Raw genomic sequence first — 22,362 nt, 5'->3', positions numbered from 1 at the left:
ACGCAATACATAATCATATATTTACAGAATTAAATACACATCTACATTACCTCTGTCTTTCAGAGAATGTGTACAATGATGAAGCCAATTGTAGTGTGATTACTGTAACATGAAGAAAAACTACAATCACATGATCTAGGTTTGTTAGTTTGTCTTTAGAAAAACCGAACTGGTGCAATTTTATTCAGACTAAGACATTTACATGACATTAGAAGATGAATAATAGTTTTAGAAGATGAATAATAGTTTTAGTCCGCCTGAAATCAAACATGTAAAGTACATGTGAATGTGATTACTGATGTGATCATACACAGGACACAACTACACTTGACTTTAACAAAGCTCTAGATAAAGCATTTACTGTCATGATAGTCAGCGGACAAACACAGTGTAAAAACTCAATGGCTTAAATCATTTTGAAAGTATGTCTAAAAGAAATAAGGTGATTTCATTGTTTGATTATTTTTCCCTCATTTTTTAATTGTCAGTTTACTTTTTAGAAACCTGAGACAACACACACACACACACACACACACACACACACACACACACACACACACACACACACACACAAAAATCCCTGAAAAGTCTCATTTTTGAAATGCTTCATTTATAATTGTATTTGAAAGACAGATAAACACTCTTGATTCAGCTATAACAAACATTAGATGAAAATACTCTGCTCATTTATATTGTGGATCACATACAGGATTTTATTTTATCCAGCTCTGGACATTAACATTCTCAGTTTGTCTCTGTCCACAGAATTCATGAAAATGCTTCTAAGGATAAAGAATCTGCTGCCCAGTTTCTGCTGAATCTGACTGTTGCAGCTTCAAAGTGTGTTACAACTACAGGAGAGAATTTCATTGAGCTTTTAACATCTGTGTGCAGCTACAAATCATTTATCTGTTATGATGATGATGATGATGATGATGAGTATCAGGATGAACACTGTGATTTCCTGCTGGATCTGTACTCACATGTGAAGGACTATGAGACTCAAACAGGCAGGAGTGTCCTTCCAGCATTACAGCCAGTTTATCAGTCAGCTCCTGCAGTCTGGAGAATAAAGCTCTCAGAGGGAAAGAGCTCCATCCTCCTAGAAGTGCTGAAACTCCAAACAGAGAAGAAACCAGTAGAGCTGAGAGACTGGACAGATGAAGAGAGTGAAGTGAGGGGATTCCTCCAGTGTCTGCCCTACATCTCACAGCTCAGGTGAGAGTCTCATGGGGAACAGACCAACATTGCTTGTTTTATTGTACTCAGTGCTCACAATATAATTAATGTAATTAACTTACATATTTATTAAACAACATGAATGTGAACGTGAACCAGAATTTAATTGCATGTCATCACACAAAAAAAGAAAACACTACATTGACGTGTGGTTTTGTCAGTAGCATTAGAGTTGTATTTGTAAGTAGATCTCTTGTTGAAATCCTGCTCTCACACTCATTCATTCAATTTGTTTCTGCTGTGTAGAGAGAGATTGTGTTCATATTTCTATTATAGCAGCTTCATGCATCTCACAGTATGTTTACATGTGCAGTTATTATTTATCAACAGAGGGTTTTTGCATATTCAAGCTACAATCTTCATCTCTCTGTCCAAATAAACCTGACGCAATACATAATCATATATTTACAGAAATAAATACACATAGTACATTACCTCTGTCTTTCAGAGAACGTGTACAATGATGAAGACAATTGTAGTGTGATTACTGTAACATGAAGAAAAACGTCTCGGGTTATGACTATAACCCTTGTTCCCTGAGAAGGGAACGAGACACTGCGTCGTTGAAAACGACTCTTTGGGGACGCTCCCTTAGCGTGCGCCTCTGAAGTATGAATGAAACTATTCCAATCCTGATTGGTGTTGCGTCATGACGTAACATGTGACGGCATAACCGGATGCATAAAAGTGACGCTGGCACAAACACACATTAGCCTAGCGATGAAGCAAGCCGCTCTCAGGCATTGAGGGGCGTGGCAGGACGACGCAGTGTCTCGTTCCCTTCTCAGGGAACAAGGGTTATAGTCATAACCCGAGACGTTCCCTTTCGAGGGAACTCGCACTGCGTCGTTAAAAACGACTCTTTGGGGAACGAATGCCCACTAGGCCACGCACCGAGAAAAGGCCTGCCCTAGAGTGAAACTGATCTCAGGCACCCAGCTAGGACGAGAGCACATGTGCGCCAGGCGTACTAGGAAGGTGCAGACTAAAAAACCTGATAAAAGTGTGTGGGGTAGCCCAACCGGCTGCCTCACAGATCTCCTGGAGGGGCACTCCCGAGAGGAGGGCTCTAGAGGACACCATGCCTCTAGTAGAATGAGCCCTTACGGCCAAAGGTGAAGGCAAATTGCGCACCTTGTAGGCATACTTATGGTTTGTTTAGCCGGGAGCTCCTCATTAGGTGACCCGAAACACACTACAGTAAGTCCGACCTCCTCCAAGAAGAGGACCTCTCAAGGTAATACTCGGAACTCTGATTGGCAGAGCAAGGAACCTCTTCTCTTCTGCCGACACATGTGGTGGAGGATGAAATGCTTGCAGGACCATGGACCTAGCCATGTTAAATTGCACTTAAGGCACATAGCTGGGTCTCGGATGCAGGATGGCCTTAACTCCGCCTGGGCAAACCCCAAGCAAGCTGGCGTTAATGCCAGGGCTTGGAGGTCTCCCAGTCTCTTTATAAGAAGTAGCTAAGAGAAAGGCTATCTAGAACGTGAGGTCCTAGGCAAAGCCGACTGAAGGGATTCGAAGGGAGCCAGGGATAGCCTTTCGAGAACCACCGCCAGGTACCAGGAAGGAACCCTGGACCTGACTGTCAGTCTCATCCTCTATGTACCATGGAGAAATAGTATGACCAGTTGGTGCCTCCCCAAAGGCCCAACACTCAGTGGTGCATGGAACACCGCAATGGCAGCCACGTACACCTTACGTGTGGACGGGGAGAAATTCGTAGAGAAACGATCTTGAAGAAACTCCAGAACTGAAGCCACTGGGCAGTTAGCTGGACCTAACTCATGTTCTCTACACCAAGTGGAAAAAACATTCCACTTGAGGCCATATAATCTCCTAGTAGACAGAGCCCTAGAGATAAGTATGGTTTCGACCACCCCAGATGATGGACAGCATCTAGGTACTGAGCCCCCTCAAAGGCCAGACCCACAATTTCCACAGCTCTGGGCGAGGATGGAATATAGTGCCCTCCGCCTGAGACAACAGATCCCTCCTCTGCCCTGGCGGAGCTATCAGGAGTGAAATTAAGTCCGAAAACCATACTCGGGCCGGCCAAAACAGGGCTACCAGAAGAAGACTGATGCCCTTCTGACGGACCCTCTCCAGGACTCCCGGGAGCAGAGCTATCGGGGGAAAAGCGTACAGGCGAAGCCTCTGCCAGGCCTGTACCATGGCATCCAACCCCAGCGAGGCTGGATGAGTGAGGGAGAACCAAAGTGGACAGTGGGACGTCCCTCGAGACGCAAAAGATCCACTTCCATTGGTCCAAACCTCTGCCAAATCAGCTCCACCACCTCTGGATGGAGTCTCCATTCCCCGGGCCTCAGCCCCTGCCTCGACAGGATGTCTGCTCCCTGATTCTGAACCCCCGGGACATATATTGCTCTTATAGATAATATTTTCCCTTGGGACCCTAAAATAATCTGATGCGCCAATCTGGATAGAGGGCGCGATCTGAGTCCCCCTTGTCGGTTCAGATACGCTACCACTGATGTATTGTCCGAACGTATCAAGACGTGGTAACCTTTGATGTCTGGGAGGAAACTCCTCAGAGCCCTGAACACAGCCAACATTTCTAGGCAATTTATATGCCAAGAATGATGATGGTCCTACCACAGACCCTGGCAAAGCGGCCGATAACTGCACCCCAGCCAGTGAGGGAAGCGTCTGTTGAAATGGTTTTCCGGCGACATGACGCCCCTAATACTGGCCCTTGGGACAAGAACCAAGATTTCTTCCATATTAATAAGGAACGAAGGCATCTGCGCGTAACCTTTATTATACGGAACGGATTCCCCTTGGGGGAAAAACCCCTTGGCTTTGAGCCACCACTGAAGGGGCCTCATGTGAAGAAGGCCCAAAGGAATTATGTTGGATGCCGCTGCCATGAGGCCCAGCAGTCTTTGAAATTGCTTTACAGTGATGGCCTGGCCTAGCTTTATCCCTGACACCATGGTCAGGATGGATTTCGACACGTGCGGGAGACATACGTGCCTGCATCGTAACCGAATTCCATACTATGCCCAGAAAAGTAGTTTTCTGAGCTGGTTTTAACACACTTTTCCTAGTGTTGAGTCTCAACCCCAATTTCTGAATGTGGCCAAGAACGACATCTCGATGCCGAATTGCCATATCTCGAGACTGGGCCAATATGAGTCAGTCATCGATATAATTCAGAATACGGATGCCCTGAAGCCTCAGTGGAGCCAGAGCTGCATCCATACACTTAGTGAACGTGCGGGGAGAGAGTGCTAGGCCTAAAGGAAGAACCCGATATTGGTACGCTTCGCCTCCGAAAGCGAACCTCATGAACCTCCTATGACATGGAAGGATGGAGACATGAAAATAGGCGTTTTTTAGATCTATCGTGACAAACCAATCCTCGGATCTGATTTGATTCACGATGATGGGAATAGTGAGCATCTTGAACCTGAATCTCCTCAGAGAACGATTCAACTGCCTCAAATCTAAAATCGGCCTCAGCTCGCCATCCTCCTTTGGAACTATAAAGTACTGGCTGTAAAACCCGGACTCTTTCTCTGGTAGGGGAACAATTTATATGGCCCCTTTGACCAGTAGAGTTCTGTACCTCTTGTTCCATAACCCGAGCCTGTTCTGGAACCACTGCAGTCGGTACCACCCCAGCAAACTTGGGAGGTCGGTGACCGAACTGCCGTCTTTACCCATATTTTATAATATTCAGGACCCATATAGATATATTCGGAAGGCGTTGCCATTCTTCTACAAAATCTACTAAGGGAACCAGCCCCTCGAGACTGACCTCGGGTGTTTTTCGAGCACTATTCTCGACCTCCTGAAGCGGAGGACCGGCAGGAAAAAGTTGAGAAAGATTTTGTGACCATAGACGTTCCCTATTGCTAGCGTTTGGGGTGAACGCCACGGTGTGCGTTCGCTGGAAATCATTGTGGCCCGAAGCGCACTTTACGGCGAGATACAGATATCGATTTCCTGAGGGCTCCCCCAGAGGGGAGACTCTTTGGGTTTCGTTCTCGACACCCTGAAGCGGAAACAGTTCCGATGGGCGACCGCGAACACTGCCTGGCCGCAAGCCTTTTGGGCGCCTTTTACAGCGTGCATTCGGTGAAAACCGATGTGTCCCGAAGCACACTTGAAGGTGCACAAACATCGATTTCCTGAGGGCTCCGCGGAGGAGCGATTCTCGCTCATCCCTCCACTGGGGGGACAGCCATCTTCGTCTCGTTTTCGATACCCTGAAGCGGAGGACCAGCAGGGAAAAATCTTAAACGATTTTCGACGTTCGCTGCTCATCATTTTAATTCTTCATAATTAAATGCAGCCAAAAACACTCGATAAGTGAAACACGGTCTGGATGGTTGGTTGAATTAAAATATCTAACTTCTTAAAGTCAGATAATATATTCCATCATTTCAATTCCATCATTTTAATTCATAGAATTGAATGCAGCCATAATCACCAGACAATACTGTTTTAATATTTATTTATAGGGTCTCGTAATCTACACGCTGCCTCGGCAAATGCGAGATTCGAGCCGTTACTATATATTTGGCTTTCATCCCTCGAGAAGAAAGTCATCAGGTGCGAGGTTGAAACATTCGACAGCGCACGGATTGCACGCGCGCCGATATATTTCTCAGTGAACACTGCCAGCACCCTCAGGAGCTGATTGTGAATGCCTCGCACCCAAACAGTATTATTTCACAGATCGCGTGTGTCCCTTTTTTTGCAGACTCGTAATCTAAGCGCTGCCTCGACAAACGCGAGATTCGAGTCGTTCACAATATATTTGGCTTTCATATCTTCGAAAAGAAAGTCAACGGGCACGAGGCTTAAACACCCGAAACGCACGGCTGTGTGCGTCGAGAGATTTCTTAAAAACCACAGCCAGCACCCTCAGGAGCTGACAGTGCATGCCTCGCACCCACACAGAATCTTTATTGCAGAGTAGCCGTCATCTACGCGCTGCCTCGACTAACGCGAGTTTCGAGCTACTATAGATTCTGTATTGCAATGTAGTGGGACAACTTTTTATTTTTTGGTTACAACAACACCGGCGAGTGTGACTCATGTTCCTCGTTCCCGATGCTGAGCACATCCACTTCCTCAGAAGCAGATAGCTCGAGCATCGGGCACTCGTCACGGGCAGAAGAAGCCACATCGCGGGCTTCTGCGTCGTGAGCGAGCGTTATAGAATCTGCGGATGATGAACATGAAAGTGCCTCGGCAGTCTCGTTCTCATCCGCGAGATCCTTCTGCGATCCCCACGATCTAACGTTAAGCCGCCGCGCCGCCTCAACGGACGCGGGACCCGAACCGCGGGGATCGCGAGCCAAGTGGGAGCGCAGCACTCTATAGTACTTTCACAGTGTTCACAGGCAGCCCCCTCGAGAACTGCCTGTGCGTGCTGCGCACCTAACAGTGTACACACAACTGATGCGTGTCCCCACCCGTGAGAAATATAGGGCAGGGGTGCACACACTGTATCTTTCACTCGCCATAATATAGAGGATTTCACTGACAAACAACATCAAATAAGACAAACAGCGCTTGCTGAAGAGCGAAAAGCTAATGTGTGTTTGTGCCAGCTGGCAGCGTCACTTTTATGCATCCGGTTATGCCGTCACATGTTACGTCATGACGCAACACCAATCAGGATTGGAATAGTTTCATTCATACTTCAGAGGCGCACGCTAAGGGAGCGTCCCCAAAGAGTCGTTTTCAACGACGCAGTGCGAGTTCCCTCGAAAGGGAACTACAATCACACTATCTAGGTTTGTTAGTTTGTCTTTAGAAAAACCGAACTGGTGTAATTTAATTCAGACTAAGACATTTACATGACATTAGAAGATGAATAATAGACTTTTAAGTGAACAACAATGCAAATATATTTCAATGTATTTGGAATATATGCCACATATATTTTTGACACTTTAAAATATATTTCAGTATATTTTTTCCTGTATGGGTCTAGATAAAGCATTTACTGTCATGATAGTCAGCGGACAAACACAGTGTAGAAACTGTCTGTCTGGCACAGTTTTACCTTCACAATAACTGATTCAGGGGCTTAAATCATTTTGAAAGTATGTCTAAAAGAAATAAGGTGATTTCATTATTTGATTATTTTCCCCCATTATTATCATCTACTTTTTAGAAACCTGAGACACAAAAAAATCCCAGAAAAGTCTAAGTTGAAATGCTTCATTTATAATTGTATTTGAAAGACAGATAAACACTCTTGATTCAGCTATAACAAACATTAGATGAAAAAACTCTGCTCATTTATATTGTGGATCACATACAGGATTTTATTTTATCCAGCTCTGGACATTAACATTCTCAGTTTGTCTCTGTCCACAGAATTCATGAAAATGCTTCTGAGGAAAAAGAATCTGCTGCCCAGTTTCTGCTGGATCTGACTGTTGCAGCTTCAAAGTGTGTTACAACTACAGGAGAGAATTTCATTGAGCATTTAACATCTGTGTGCAGCTACAGATCATTTCTCTGTTATGATGATGATGATGATGATGATGATGATGATGAGTATCAGGATGAACACTGTGATTTCCTGCTGGATCTGTGGTCACATGTGAAGGACTATGAGACTCAAACAGGCAGGAGTGTCCTTCCAGCATTACTGCCAGTTTATCAGTCAGCTCCTGCAGTCTGGAGAATAAAGCTCTCAGAGAGAAAGAGCTCCATCCTCCTAGAAGTGCTGAAACTCCAAACAGAGAAGAAACCAGTAGAGCTGATAGACTGGACAGATGAAGAGAGTGAAGTGAGGGGATTCCTCCAGTGTCTGCCCTACATCTCACAGCTCAGGTGAGAGTCTCATGGGGAACAGACCAACCATGCTTGTTTTATTGTACTCAGTGCTCACAATATAATTAATGTAATGTAATTAACTTACATATTTATTAAACAACATGAATGTGAACGTGAACCAGATTTGAATTGCATGTCATCACACAAAAAAAGAAAACACTACATTGACGTGTGGTTTTGTCAGTAGCATTAGAGTTGTATTTGTAAGTAGATCTGTTGTTGAAATCCTGCTCTCACACTCATTCATTCAGTTTGTTTCTGCTGTGTAGAGAGAGATTGTGTTCATATTTCTATTATAGCAGCTTCATGCAGCTCACAGTATGTTTATACAATTGATCAACAGAGGGTTTTTGCTTAGTCGAGCTGCAATCTTCATCTCTCTGTCCAAATAAACCTGACGCAATACATAATCATATATTTACAGAATTAAATACACATCTACATTACCTCTGTCTTTCAGAGAATGTGTACAATGATGAAGCCAATTGTAGTGTGATTACTGTAACGTGAAGAAAAACTACAATCACATGATCTAGGTTTGTTAGTTTGTCTTTAGAAAAACCGAACTGGTGCAATTTTATTCAGACTAAGACATTTATATGACATTAGAAGATGAATAATAGTTTTAGAAGATGAATAAGAGTTTTAGTCCGCCTGAAATCAAACATGTAAATTACATGTGAACGTGATTACTGATGTGATCATACACAGGACAAACTACACTTGACTTTGACAAAGCTCTAGATAAAGCATTTACTGTCATGATAGTCAGCGGACAAACACAGTGTAAAAACTCAATGACTTAAATCATTTTGAAAGTATGTCTAAAAGAAATAAGGTGATTTCACTGTTTGATTATTTTTCCCTCATTTTTGAATTCAGTTTACTTTTTAGAAGCCTGAGACAACACACACACACACACACACACACACACACACACACACACACACACACACACACACACACACACACACACAAACACTCAAAAAAAAAAAATTTCCCTGAAAAGTCTCATTTTTGAAATGCTTCATTTATAATTGTATTTGAAAGACAGATAAACACTCTTGATTCAGCTATAACAAACATTAGATGAAAAAACTCTTCTCATTTATATTGTGGATCACATACAGGATTTTATTTTATCCAGCTCTGGACATTAACATTCTCATTTTGTCTCTGTCCACAGAATTCATGAAAATGCTTTGGATTTTGAGAGGGAGAAACAGGTCCAGTTTCTGCTGAATCTGACTGTTGCAGCTTCAAAGTGTGTTACAACTACAGGAGAGAATTTCATTGAGCATTTAACATCTGTGTGCAGCTACAGATCATTTATCTGTTTTGACGATGATTGGCTTTATGATGAGTGTCAGGATGAACACTGTGATTTCCTGCTGGATCTGTGTTCACATGTGAAGGACTATGAGACTCAAACAGGCAGGAGTGTCCTTCCAGCATTACAGCCAGTTTATCAGTCAGCTCCTGCAGTCTGGAGAATAAAGCTCTCAGAGAGAAAGAGCTCCATCCTCCTAGAAGTGCTGAAACTCCAAACAGAGAAGAAACCAGTAGAGCTGATAGACTGGACAGATGAAGAGAGTGAAGTGAGGGGATTCCTCCAGTGTCTGCCCTACATCTCTGAGTTGAGGTGAGACTCTGGTGGGAAAAAGACCACCATGCTTGTTTTATTGTACTCAGTGCTCACAATAGAATTAATGTAATGTAATTAACTTACATATTTATTAAACAACATGAATGTGAACGTGAACCAGATTTGAATTGCATGTAATCACACAAAAAAAGAAAACACTACATTGACGTGTGGTTTTGTCAGTAGCATTAGTGTTGTATTTGTAAGTAGATCTGTTGTTGAAATCCTGCTCTCACACTCATTCATTCAGTTTGTTTCTGCTGTGTAGAGAGAGATTGTGTTCATATTTCTATTATAGCAGCTTCATGCAGCTCACAGTATGTTTATACAATTGATCAACATGGGTTTTTGCTTAGTCGAGCTGCAATCTTCATCTCTCTGTCCAAATAAACCTGACGCAATACATAATCATATATTTACAGAAATAAATACACATAGTACATTACCTCTGTCTTTCAGAGAATGTGCACAATGATGAGGATTATTGTAGTGTGATTACTGTAACATGAATACATGCTGGATGAAGAAAAACTACAATCACATTACTAGGTTTGTTAGTTTGTCTTTAGAAAAACCGAACTGGTGTAATTTTATTCAGACTAAGACATTTACATGACATTAGAAGATGAATAATAGTTTTAGAAGATGAATAATAGTTTTAGAAGATGAATAATAGTTTTAGTCCGCCTGAAATCAAACATGTAAAGTAAATGTGAACGTGATTACTGATGTGATCATACACAGGAAAAACTACACTTGACTTTAATGAAGCTCCCCATACACAAAAGAAATATATTTTGAAATATATTTTTGGAATATATGCAAATATTCGATATTGGCCCAATAAATATATTTGATTGTATTAAATATATTTTTTATTTTTTTGAAAATATATTTTAGTTAAATATGTGAATATATTTATATGTAAATATATTTACTAACAACATATGTTCATTTATGTTTTAACTTTTGCAAATTGTTTCATTTGACATATATTTTGAAATTTAAAAAGTTAACATTTTCACAAACAAACAACACATTTTCAATTTATTTCTTACATTTTTATTTATTTCATTTTAAATCTGAGTTCAGCTATTTTTGAGTTGACAGCTGTCCCCAGTTGTCCCTTGGTGACCTGTGGAAATGTCTTCAACACTGCGTCTGGGGGTAGAAGGATAGACACTGTGTTTAGGTTTAGCTATTAGATGTGATCAGTGTTTCAGCATAGTTAGCAACTGCATTTGTTTCCTAGATACAGTATATCTAATAAACTGGCAACTGAGTGTGTAACTGTGTTAACATCACATTTCACATTGTAACAATATCACCACCTGACTGAATGTTAAGTAAATCAATTGCCATCTCACCAAAAATAACACTGATGGTGTTGGAGTCCAGTGCTTCCCGCTGCAGATCAGTCTCATCCCTTCTGGATTTCTGGAAGACAAAGTATTAACAGTACAGAATATTTCTGGGATTTAATTATTTTTACAGAATTGAATACAGTTATTTAATAGTGTGTGTATGCAGTGTTAGACACTGAGCTCTATCTATTGTTTAAGTGCACTTCACTGTTGGAGTGTCACTGTTATACTTGCATCATAAATATTGTGCATATTTTCAATATTTAAATGACTTCAGGAAAGATGTCAATAAAACACAACAATAAATCTAATAATTGCACTTAGTGTTAGGTACGTGCCACCTAATATGGCCTAACAGTCCTAGGAAAGCAACTATCTGTCATTTTACATTGCAGTCATTTAAATGTAAGTACAGTATTTATTAAAGCTGTGTGTCATAATACAGTAGTGAAATATGGTAGCCTACTGTTGTGGATAGGGGAAAAGGTAGAGGAATTACTGATCAAAATACATTTTCGACCCTTCTTTAGCAAGCTAAACATTTTATGACCATATATTTTGTGATATATTTTACATTACATGTTATAAATGTAAATATATTTCACACTTAACATCATATATTTTTGTTATATTTCAAAATATATTTCAAAATGATAAATATAAGTGAACAACAATGCAAATATATTTCAATCTATTTGGAATATATGCCACATATATTTTTGACACTTTAAAATATATTTCAATATATATTTTCCTGTATGGGTCTAGATAAAGCATTTACTGTCATGATAGTCAGCGGACAAACACAGTGTAGAAACTGTCTGTCTGGCACAGTTTTACCTTCACAATAACTGATTCAGGGGCTTAAATCATTTTGAAAGTATGTCTAAAAGAAATAAGGTGATTTCATTATTTGATTATTTCCCCCCATTATTATTATCTACTTTTTAGAAACCTGAGACACAAAAAAATCCCAGAAAAGTCTAAGTTGAAATGCTTCATTTATAATTGTATTTAAAAGACAGATAAACACTCTTGATTCAGCTGTAACAAACATTAGATGGAAAAACTCTGCTCATTTATATTGTGGATCACATACAGGATTTTATTTTATCCAGCTCTGGACATTAACATTCTCAGTTTGTCTCTGTCCACAGAATTCATGAAAATGCTTTGGATTTTGAGAGGGAGAAACGGGTCCAGTTTCTGCTGAATCTGACTGTTGCAGCTTCAAAGTGTGTTACAACTACAGGAGAGAATTTCATTGAGCATTTAACATCTGTGTGCAGCTACAGATCATTTATCTGTTATGATGATGATGATGATGATGATGATGATGATGATGATGAGTATCAGAATGAACACTGTGATTTCCTGCTGGATCTGTGTTCACATGTGAAGGACTATGAGACTCAAACAGGCAGGAGTGTCCTTCCAGCATTACAGCCAGTTTATCAGTCAGCTCCTGCAGTCTGGAGAATAAAGCTCTCAGAGAGAAAGAGCTCCATCCTCCTAGAAGTGCTGAAACTCCAAACAGAGAAGAAACCAGTAGAGCTGATAGACTGGACAGATGAAGAGAGTGAAGTGAGGGGATTCCTCCAGTGTCTGCCCTACATCTCACAGCTCAGGTGAGAGTCTCATGGGGAACAGACCAACCATGCTTGATTATTGTATTCAGTGCTCACAATAAAATGAATGTATATGTTGGGTAGATAATTTATATGTGAACATTAACCAGCCCTCTGATGCTCCTCATCTGGTAGTCACACCTGTTATCTTCACGGTTATATGTGACCGGACACCTGAAAATGACACTTTTTCCACCCCAGTAAAACCAATGTAATATGTACATATAAAATTGAATGCAATAATATTTTTTTCTTTTGAATTTTGAGAGGATTTGATGGTACTTATTAATATTTATGCAATAATTATGGTAAATTTTTGCCATAAAAAAAAAAATTGCCTATCTAATTATTTAAAATATGTTTTTCAATTAATGCAGTATTTCAGATTAATATAGAGACTAGGCCTTTTAAATCCAATTTTGGGAGTCAGATTAGCGCAATCTGTTGATAGAATATAAAAGAAAACGTGTAATTTCATGGTGTTACCACTAGATGCCTGTATAGCTCTCTATGGAGAGGCTTGTGAATTCTCTAGCTGTTTTTGGACAAAATTACTAACTTTTAAGATGTGAATTTGAATGTATTTTTTTAGAAATTCTCAAATAATACTTTTTGTCAAGGTTTATAAAAAAAATACAAATAAATTTTGATGTGAAGTGTACACATTTTTACTGCAGTCAAACCTGAATACAGAGAAAGCATTTTGTTACGCGTAACATTAAAATTCAATAAAAAATGTACAAAAAATAACAGGAATGCTTTATCACAGCTTAATCCATCTAGATCTGATCTCATTTCAACCAATTATTTCAGTCTTCTGACTCAATTATGCTGTATGGTAATAGCCCTACCAGTTCATTTGTGTTTGAACTACACTGGACAATAAAGTGATAATTATGTGTGTGTCTCCACAGATTTCGTAACATTATCTACAGGAAGAGAAAAGCTGCTGTAAAGTTTCTGCTGAATATGTTTGTTTCAGCATCAGAGTTTGATGCAAATACAGAAGAAAATTACACTGAACTATTAAAATCTGTGTGCAGCTACACATCTTTCCCCTGTGATGAGGATTATTATGAAGATACTGAGTTTCAGACTGATCAGTGTGATTTCCTGCTGGATCTGTACTCACATGTGAAGGACTATGAGACTCAAACAGGCAGGAGTGTCCTTCCAGCATTACAGACAGTTTATCAGTCAGTGTCTCCTGCAGTCTGGAGAATAAAGCTCTCAGAGAGAAAGAGCTCCATCCTCCTAGAAGTGCTGAAACTCCAAACAGAGAAGAAACCAGTAAAGCTGATAGACTGGACAGATGAAGAGAGTGAAGTGAGGGGATTCCTCCAGTGTCTGCCCTACATCTCACAGCTCAGGTGAGAGTCTCATGAGGAACAGACCAACCATGCTTGATTATTGTATTCAGTGCTCACAATAAAATTAATGAAATGAATGTACAGTGTATGTTAGGAAGACAATATATATGTGAACCAGAATTGAAAACACTAAGTTGCTTAAACTTCTTAGACTAGTCTTACAAGTTAGTCGTCTAATTATTTTATTCAAGACTGATCATAACTGTTTTAAAAGAGTTACATAAAGAGGTATATTGGTGTAATTTGAATCTGAAAAGTAAGTCTGATTAGCCCTAACTAACTGCTAGTTGTTCAGACTAGTTCTTGTGCAGTGTTGGGCAGTAACTAGTTACTAGTGATGCGTTACAGTAATATTACTTTCTCTGGTAACTAGTGTAACTAATAACATTTATTTTTTTGTCACAATTGCTAATGATTTGAAATTCAAAAATCCAATCATCCCTATCAATTTTCATAATCGTTGTTGTGTGTGTGCGCTCATGACTTCACCAACGCAGCAAGCTGGCTTTGTCTGAAGATGGAGAAGCTCAGATCATATAGCGGCTGAAAATACAGCCTTTGTGTTCATTTTTCTGTGTTGCTGCTTTATTAAATAACAGAAGTTATTTAATAAAATCATGGCTTGTCATCAGTTTGAGACAGTTGTACTCTTCGTTTATTTGAAACTTTCATGGATTCACAGGCTGCAAAAATGATGCAATTACCAATTTTAGGGAGATGTAATGGGAAAGTGTTGTAACTAGTGTAATTAATTACTGTTGGCCGGGAGTAATAAGTAAAGTAATAATAATATTTTTGAAAGGAGTAACTAGTAATGAGTAAATTATAAATGTTTTGAGTAACGAGCCCAACACTGTTCTCATGACACAGTTTTAACTAAGCGTCTCTGTTTCTGCATCTGCCGCTGACAGTCGTGTTGTAAGTAAATCTGTTGATCAAATCCTTCTCTCACTCTTGTTCAGTCAGTCTCTGTAGAGATTGATTTTGTTCATGTATTTCTATTGTATCAGCTTCATGCAGCTCACAGTTCTTTTATATATGTGGTTATAATCGAGTTACAGTGGGTTTCTGCATAGTCGAGCAACAATCTTAATCTCTCTGTCCAAATATACATCACACAATACATTATCAAATATTCACAGGATCTGAGCCTCTTCATTTTGGGGTCACACTGTCCCCTTCATGGTCAAAAGTGATCAAAGCCTTGAAATGTAACTTTTTTTTTTCTTTTTTTTAAGGAAATCAATGTAATGTTTTTTTGTTCAATAATATTTTTTGATTATTATTTAGAATTTTGATGGGATTTTATGATATAATGCAATTTTTAAACAATTTTATGATCTATTTTTTCCATTAAAATGAATATATTTGTAATTATTTTTCAATAAATGCAATATTAGGAAAGCCTTTAAAATAAATGTTTAAAGTGAGAATAGTGTCACCTGGAGGCGTTAAACAAATGTGTGATGTCCTGGTGTAATCACCTATAGATCCCTATAGAAATATATAGAGAGACTTTTGGATTCTCTACAATTTATGTTTTATAAACAAATACTGTGATTGGTCTGGCGTGTGTGTGAGATTACTGTTGTGATGTAAAACAGCGCTTGACTTTAATAGATTGAGTGTTTACTGTCAAATCAGAAAACAGTGTAAAAACTTTCAATTACATGTACTTGAAATGAAAGGTTTAAGGAATTTAAGTTACTCAAAACTTGAATTGTATTAATTTTCCAAAAGATAGAAGCTATACAAAAATACTTATGTTACTAAATTCAATTTAGGATTATATTTTCACTTGTATTCAATATTTTATATTCTCCTACACTGGACAATAAAGTGATAATTATGTGTGTCTCCACAGATTTTGTGACATTATCTACAGGAAGAGAGAAGCTGCTGTAAAGTTTCTGCTGAATCTGTTTGTTTCAGCATCAGAGTTTGATGCAAATACAGAAGAAAATTACACTGAACTATTAACATCTGTGTGCAGCTACACATCTTTCCCCTGTCATGAGAATTATAATAATAATAATATTCAGAAGCACCAATGTGATTTCCTGCTGGATCTGTGTTCACATGTGAAGGACTTTGAGACTCAAACAGGCAGGAGTGTCCTTCCAGCATTACAGCCAGTTTATCAGTCAGCTCCTGCAGTCTGGAGAATAAAGCTCTCAGAGAGAAAGAGCTCCATCCTCCTAGAAGTGCTGAAACTCCAAACAGAGAAGAAACCAGTAGAGCTGATAGACTGGACAGATGAAGAGAGTGAAGTGAGGGGATTCCTCCAGTGTCTGCCCTACATCTCACAGCTCAGGTCTGTGTTAAACTAGTAAAAAGTTGTGCTTTCATGTAAGCATGATATTTTCTGCCTGAAAGTATGAAAAAACACTAGATGTTTAAATAAATAATTATTCATAATTTCCTCGTCCTGTAGGAATGCTGAGCGGTTCATCCCTTCACTATGTAAAGTGTTTGGGCCGAGAGTGAAGGCAGATCAGGTGACTCCTCTGCTCCAGGCTTTAGACTTCACTGTTACTCTGAGTGGAGAATTACCCAGCAGCTCCTGCAGATCTGTGGCGAGAGTTCTGGGCCGTTCGCCCTCAAAACTAAACCTGACTCTGAAGACACACGCCATCTCTCTCAGAGGACTCAAACTGCTCTTCAAACACATCACACACCTGCACAAACTGAGGTCTCAGATTCATCATCTGCATTCACACTTTTAAATCATCCCTGAAATCCACTGTTTGAATGTTCCTCATGATCTCTGATTTTGTCTTTGACAGTGTGGAAGACAAACTGTTAATGAAGATGTTCAGAGCGCTGAGATCATTGAATGGTCGTTTTCCACTGATAGAGGAGTTTTCACTGCTCACAAAAGACTCAAAGCGAAATCTCTCTCATATCCTGAGCAGCTTGACGTCTCTCCTGAGACTGGTATCTGTTCAGTGTTTGGATCTTACTGGGTGTAAATCAGAGGCTCTGTCTCTCACGGCTCTGTTGGGTCTCCAGGAACCCCGGACTATCAGGTCTGTGTTCAGCTCAGTTGGTCCATTTTCTGTGAGTAAATCAACCTGTTTAAAACTGATGAGTCCTGTTCTCTGTGTGTGTGTGTGTGTGTGTGTGTGTGTGTGTGTGTGTGTGTGTGTGTGTGTGTGTGTGTGTGTGTGTGTGTGTGTGTGTGTGTGTGTGTGTGTGTGTGTGTGTGTGTGTGTGTGTGTGTGTGTGTGTGTGTGTGTGTGTGTGTGTGTGTGTGTGTGTGTGTGTGTGTGTGTGTGTGTGTGTGTGTGTGTATGTGTGTGTGTGTGTGTGTGTGTGTGTGTGTGTGTGTGTGTGTTCAGGTTCTCCAAAGAGACTCTTCAACAGCTGGTTTCTCTGGTGTATGAAGCACAGGATGATGAACTGACTCGCTCTTTCCTGAAGAAAGTGTCGAAGGATCTGACTTCCTGCTCACTGACCTGGGAAGAGATTAATTTCCTGCTGCAACATCAAGATCTACATCTGAAGTTGGACTTTAGAAAGAACAAAATCTCTTGTGAAAACATCAGAAAACTTTTGCCCTTGTTAGAGAGAATCAAGTTGAAAAGGTAAAAATAATCCATCAAGAATAGAGCCATTGTTTCCCTCCCTAATTTAATTTTAATTTTCTATATTTACAATGTAATTTACATTACATTACATTTTTACATACCTCAAATGTGAGTTTTCAAACCATTGTGTGCTTTAAAAACATAAGTTGCTAACAAGTTGCCTCTGGTTTTTCAGGGCTTATTTCTCAATCATTGAAGAAACTCTCGTTTGAGAAAAGACTGTGTAATTTTTGTCGTAGAACAAAATCTTTTAAAGTAATGTTTTTCCACAGACTTTATATTTACTCATGATTTGAAAACCACTATTCTAAATTCCTATTAGAAAGTTTGCAGGCTGACCCGTGGCACATTAGATTTCTGGGTCACTTTACATATTCACATCATGGCTAAACAGTTCGATTGCATCCATTGCTTCTCTATTAAAGAACATGTAGTTTACTTCTCTCTGTTCACTGAGTGACTTTGATTCAAGTAGATTTTACTGAGTGATCTTATTCTCCACAGGTTGAGCCCCAGCTTTACTCTGTCCATCATTATGGAGATTTATGAGACTCGCTCTCCTCAGTATGTGTCCAGTCTGATGAGTTCAGCAGGAAATGACATCAATCTGAGCGGCAGAGTGTTGGACTCTGTTCACTGCGCTGCCCTGCGCTTCACTCTCGAGAACTGCAACACTGTTAAACTCAATCTGCTCTGGACCTCCGTACCAGAGGAGGAGCTGGAGAGCTTTCTGCCTTTGCTCAGCAGAGTCACACAACTCAGGTTAGCAGATTTACAGCACTGATATTATAATGGCTGTTGTTTTGCTCAAGAATCTCTTTGTTAACAGTGTGTGTGTGTGTGTGTGTGTGTGTTAGTGTTGACAGGCTGCTGCTGCTGAAGCTGCTTCATTGCTGCAGTTCCTCTGATCTCCAGCAGGAGACAGCATCTGTTCTGCTCTCTGCTCTTCACAACACACTGGACTTCTCCTGCTGCTCGGCTCTGGATTTAACAGACACACTGGAAAATCAACAACATTTGAAACTCACCGTTAAAGACTGTAAAATAATCTCATCTGGGCTTCAGAAAACCCAAAGTGTTGTGAAGTTGATTTTACAGGACTGTGAGATCTCTGATACGGCCCTGAAACAACTTTGGCCAATCCTGCCTCGAGTCCAGCTGAGGTGAGAAACCTGACAGATCCATTTCATTACTGATATGACAATAGTCCAATTATTTATCTCCATATAAACTCCCTGTATATTATTCTCATGTTTGTCGTTGTGTTCTCCTGTCTCTCATCAGCTGTAGTAAAGCTTTGCTGCTGCAGTTTCTGGCTTGTATTAAAGATCGATCTCAGAGAGACTCTTCGAGGAGGACTGAGGCTCTTTCACAGGCCTTGGGAGGAGAGATGGACCTCAGTCACACTCAGATGGACCCGAGCGTTTGTGAACAGCTGGCGCTGTTTCTGGAATATTCTGAAGGGCTGAAAGAACTGGATCTCAGTCACTGCAAACTCACTGATCACTGCATGAAGCCGCTGATGCCACATCTGCACAAAACTCAGACTCTGGAGTGAGTTACAGAGACACGGCAGCAATAGACAAACACTAAACGTGTTTATTTCTGTTATTTTATTGTTTCTGTCTCATTTCTTCTTATAGTGTGAGTCACAATAATATCACAGATGAATCAGCAGAGAGAATCCACAGCGTCGTCTCCAGTCACAGCAATATCCAGACTGTGCGGTGAGTGTGTGTGATCGGTGTTTAATTATTAACCCTATATGGGCCTACATCATTTATTAATAAATCAGAGAAGTTTTGATGATTTAACTAAACAAAACATAAATCATTAAATTTTTATATTATAAAGTCATATCTGTTTTCTGTAATTTGATTAATTAATTAACTAGTTGTTATATTACAAGAAGTTAAAAAGCGCAAACAATGCTAGTTTTAGATCCTAATTGTTGAAGGGCCACATAAGCATTTTTTGAAGCATTTAAATATGATTAAGTCTGTATTTTGATATATATAAATGCATAAAAAGTGCACATTTAAAATGACTTGTCATACATAAATGTCAGCGGTTCATTTTAGAATACAAATGTTGCACTTAGACAAATATACTTTAATGATATACTTTTATGATGAATACTTTGACTTGTTGACTGAAGGCTCTGACTTTATATCATATTGTGGTGAATTTGGTGTGTTCAGGCTGTTCGGAAACAAAGTCAGAGACAGAAAGCAGTTCATCGGAGACAAGAGATTTGAAATATGGTGAAGATCCTGGACCGAAACCTGATGATTCATTAAGATGTTCTGTAAATGACTCAATTCATGATAAAACAAACTGACAATCACTTTGCAAAGCATGAAAAATCTGTGTCATAGTTTATTTTTATGATTATTTTTAAATGTCTTTATACCAGAATGATTTATTTGAAATGGTTAAAATATTGCAATGTTGTGGTAATAACGTATATTGCCTTAATATACATAATAGAGCAAGAGTTATTTCTTATGAATGTAGTTGTAGATATTGATCTGTCTTAACTGGCTTCCAGTCGCTGCTCATCAAGCTCAAGAGACTGATGTTGTGTCTCTGCTTGAGCCTGTACTTTATAATTTGTATTCCACATTTATAAGTCACTTTGGATAAAAGACTCTGCTATATGAATAAATGTAAATGTGATGTAAATGATCTCCAATACTCAGTCTGTTTTAACAAGACTTATGGTTATCATGCAGTAAAATGTATAGTTAGACCCAACCTTAGCTAACAAACATGTTCTACTAAATCTTTATCTTGTTATCTCTCTATGTATGTTTGCTTATTATTATTAAACATTAATTTTCCTAATCACTTTGTTACTCTTTAATCAAATCTTGTGTTGTCTTCATAAATAGAGATAAGAAGAGGTCTCCATTTTAAGATTTTATTTAGCTTTTTTTCAAAAACTCAAGACACAAAGAAGGCAAAACAAAAACAAAAAATACTAACAAAAAGGGAAAAGGGAGGTACAATGTCAAACAGATTTTATAAAATAATTCCCCCCTGCCTCTCATTGAATATGTGATCTTCTCTAAGGGGACACAGCTGCAAATCTCCGACAACCACAATCCAACTGGCACATCAGTGTCTGCCTTCCATTTCAAACAATACATTTTTAATGAAAAATTCAGTTTAATGAAATCAATAGATGTAGGCTATTTTAAAGTCACCATGATGGTGGTTAGCGTTTGCTTTAGTTGGACTCTTGACCCTTAACTTTTTAGTATAAAATTTTCTCTGGCTGCTATAATTGTGTGTTTATAAAGCACATTTGTTGTGGTAAAGAAGCTTAGAGAAAATGAGATCAGGGGCCTGTTTCAGAAAGGAGGTTAAGTGAAAACTCTGAGTATGTTAATCCTGAAATGAGGGAAACTCTGAGTTTTCTGTTTCAGAATGGGAGGTATGTCAAACCTGAGAAAGCAGAGTAAGTCAAGCCTGTTTCTGAAAGAGAGGTAACTTATACTCAGAGTCAGTTACCATGGTAACTTACTCTGTGAACCTAACCTGGTCGGGAGCAGGTTTTCTTCGGTAAACCCAGAGTTTCTTTCGGTCTCCTCCCCTTTTTTAAAGAGGAAGTGGTGTTTAAACACCTCATTCATTCTTTCAGTACATTTTTATTAATCAAATGAATCTTTTATTAATAAATAAAATATTGCTATTTTTACTGCTGTTTTTTTTTTTTTTTTTTTATAAGATGAAGTCTATATAACTCACTCCTTAAATGGCAACTGAAAATACAGTAGTAGATTAGAGTTACTTAATGTAGTTGTAAACAAATTCTACAGAATTCAACTGTGGCATTTACTGAGAATCACTGAACTGTGTTCATCTGTGCACCAGAAGTTGATGGACCGTCCTCCTGCTGTTCTTCCACACTCTGGGGGCGGGGGTAGAGATAAGAATACCCGTTTATACTTAGATTTAAACTTTGATTTCGTTCAGGTACGTTCACCTCTCTGTGGCAGCAGAAACTCTTTATCCCCATCGTCCTGTGAAGATGAGCATTTGGTTGAGTACACTTTATAACACTATTTGTCATAATGGTGTACTGAGTAGGTTACTTACAACTGCCTGGGGTTCTGTTGGGACAGGAGGCTCCAACAGACAGATATTACCATCAGAATCTGTTGGGACCAACAAAAAACCCAACCCAAAGTAAAATAAATGGAAATATCAAAAATAGCCTATATAAAAAATAACACACCTCTTACATTTTATGAGGCCCTTGGATCTTCGGGACTGGCTCTGAAGTCCCTCCAGGAATTCCCTCAGCCAAAAATGCTGCTGCACTGCTAGACACTGGATGCTATTTAGTTATTTATGTCAAATGTAAAATCAGGTAGCCTACACCCATGATATGCTCAAGCCTTACTTGATTGAATTATGTTTTCATATTTCATTTTCAGCTGCTGCCATGTTCTTTTAATGCCTGCAGGATTGCACCTACATGAACATTAAAATTTGGTTGAATAACATACTGTTCTTTCACCTCTGATATTATAACAGTTGGGTAAGTTAGGCCTACTTGTATTACTAACTACAAATGACATCTTCAACAGTGTAATTAGATTAATGTCTACTTATTACTAATTACTAAATCCCATATCAACCTCAACCATTTCAACAATACAAGGAGAGACAAGAAACTGCACT

At 39.3% G+C, this 22,362-nt stretch overlaps 1 protein-coding gene across 1 annotated transcript in view; it reads left to right on the top strand.

Annotated features, from left to right (window-relative positions):
• LOC311296872 (uncharacterized protein) overlaps window positions 1–20,517 on the top strand; it is a 37,322-nt gene extending 16,805 nt beyond the window's left edge. Inside the window, exons 5-18 of the mRNA XM_084418856.1 lie at window positions 766–1,218; window positions 7,609–8,070; window positions 9,260–9,715; window positions 12,240–12,710; window positions 13,625–14,080; window positions 15,945–16,394; window positions 16,515–16,772; window positions 16,867–17,109; window positions 17,422–17,667; window positions 18,175–18,432; window positions 18,528–18,833; window positions 18,955–19,224; window positions 19,314–19,397; window positions 19,872–20,517. Coding sequence (XP_084274982.1) covers window positions 766–1,218; window positions 7,609–8,070; window positions 9,260–9,715; window positions 12,240–12,710; window positions 13,625–14,080; window positions 15,945–16,394; window positions 16,515–16,772; window positions 16,867–17,109; window positions 17,422–17,667; window positions 18,175–18,432; window positions 18,528–18,833; window positions 18,955–19,224; window positions 19,314–19,397; window positions 19,872–19,938 — 4,480 coding nt within the window. The 3' untranslated portion in view covers window positions 19,939–20,517. The remainder of the gene's footprint in view (window positions 1–765; window positions 1,219–7,608; window positions 8,071–9,259; window positions 9,716–12,239; window positions 12,711–13,624; window positions 14,081–15,944; window positions 16,395–16,514; window positions 16,773–16,866; window positions 17,110–17,421; window positions 17,668–18,174; window positions 18,433–18,527; window positions 18,834–18,954; window positions 19,225–19,313; window positions 19,398–19,871) is intronic.
• The last annotated feature ends 1,845 nt before the right edge of the window (window positions 20,518–22,362 follow it).

Source organism: Rutilus rutilus, assembly GCF_951802725.1.
Source record: "Rutilus rutilus genome assembly, chromosome: 9".
NCBI lineage: Eukaryota > Metazoa > Chordata > Actinopteri > Cypriniformes > Leuciscidae > Rutilus > Rutilus rutilus.
Note: the sequence above shows the minus strand (reverse complement) of the source record. Positions and strands in the feature narration are given on the sequence as shown.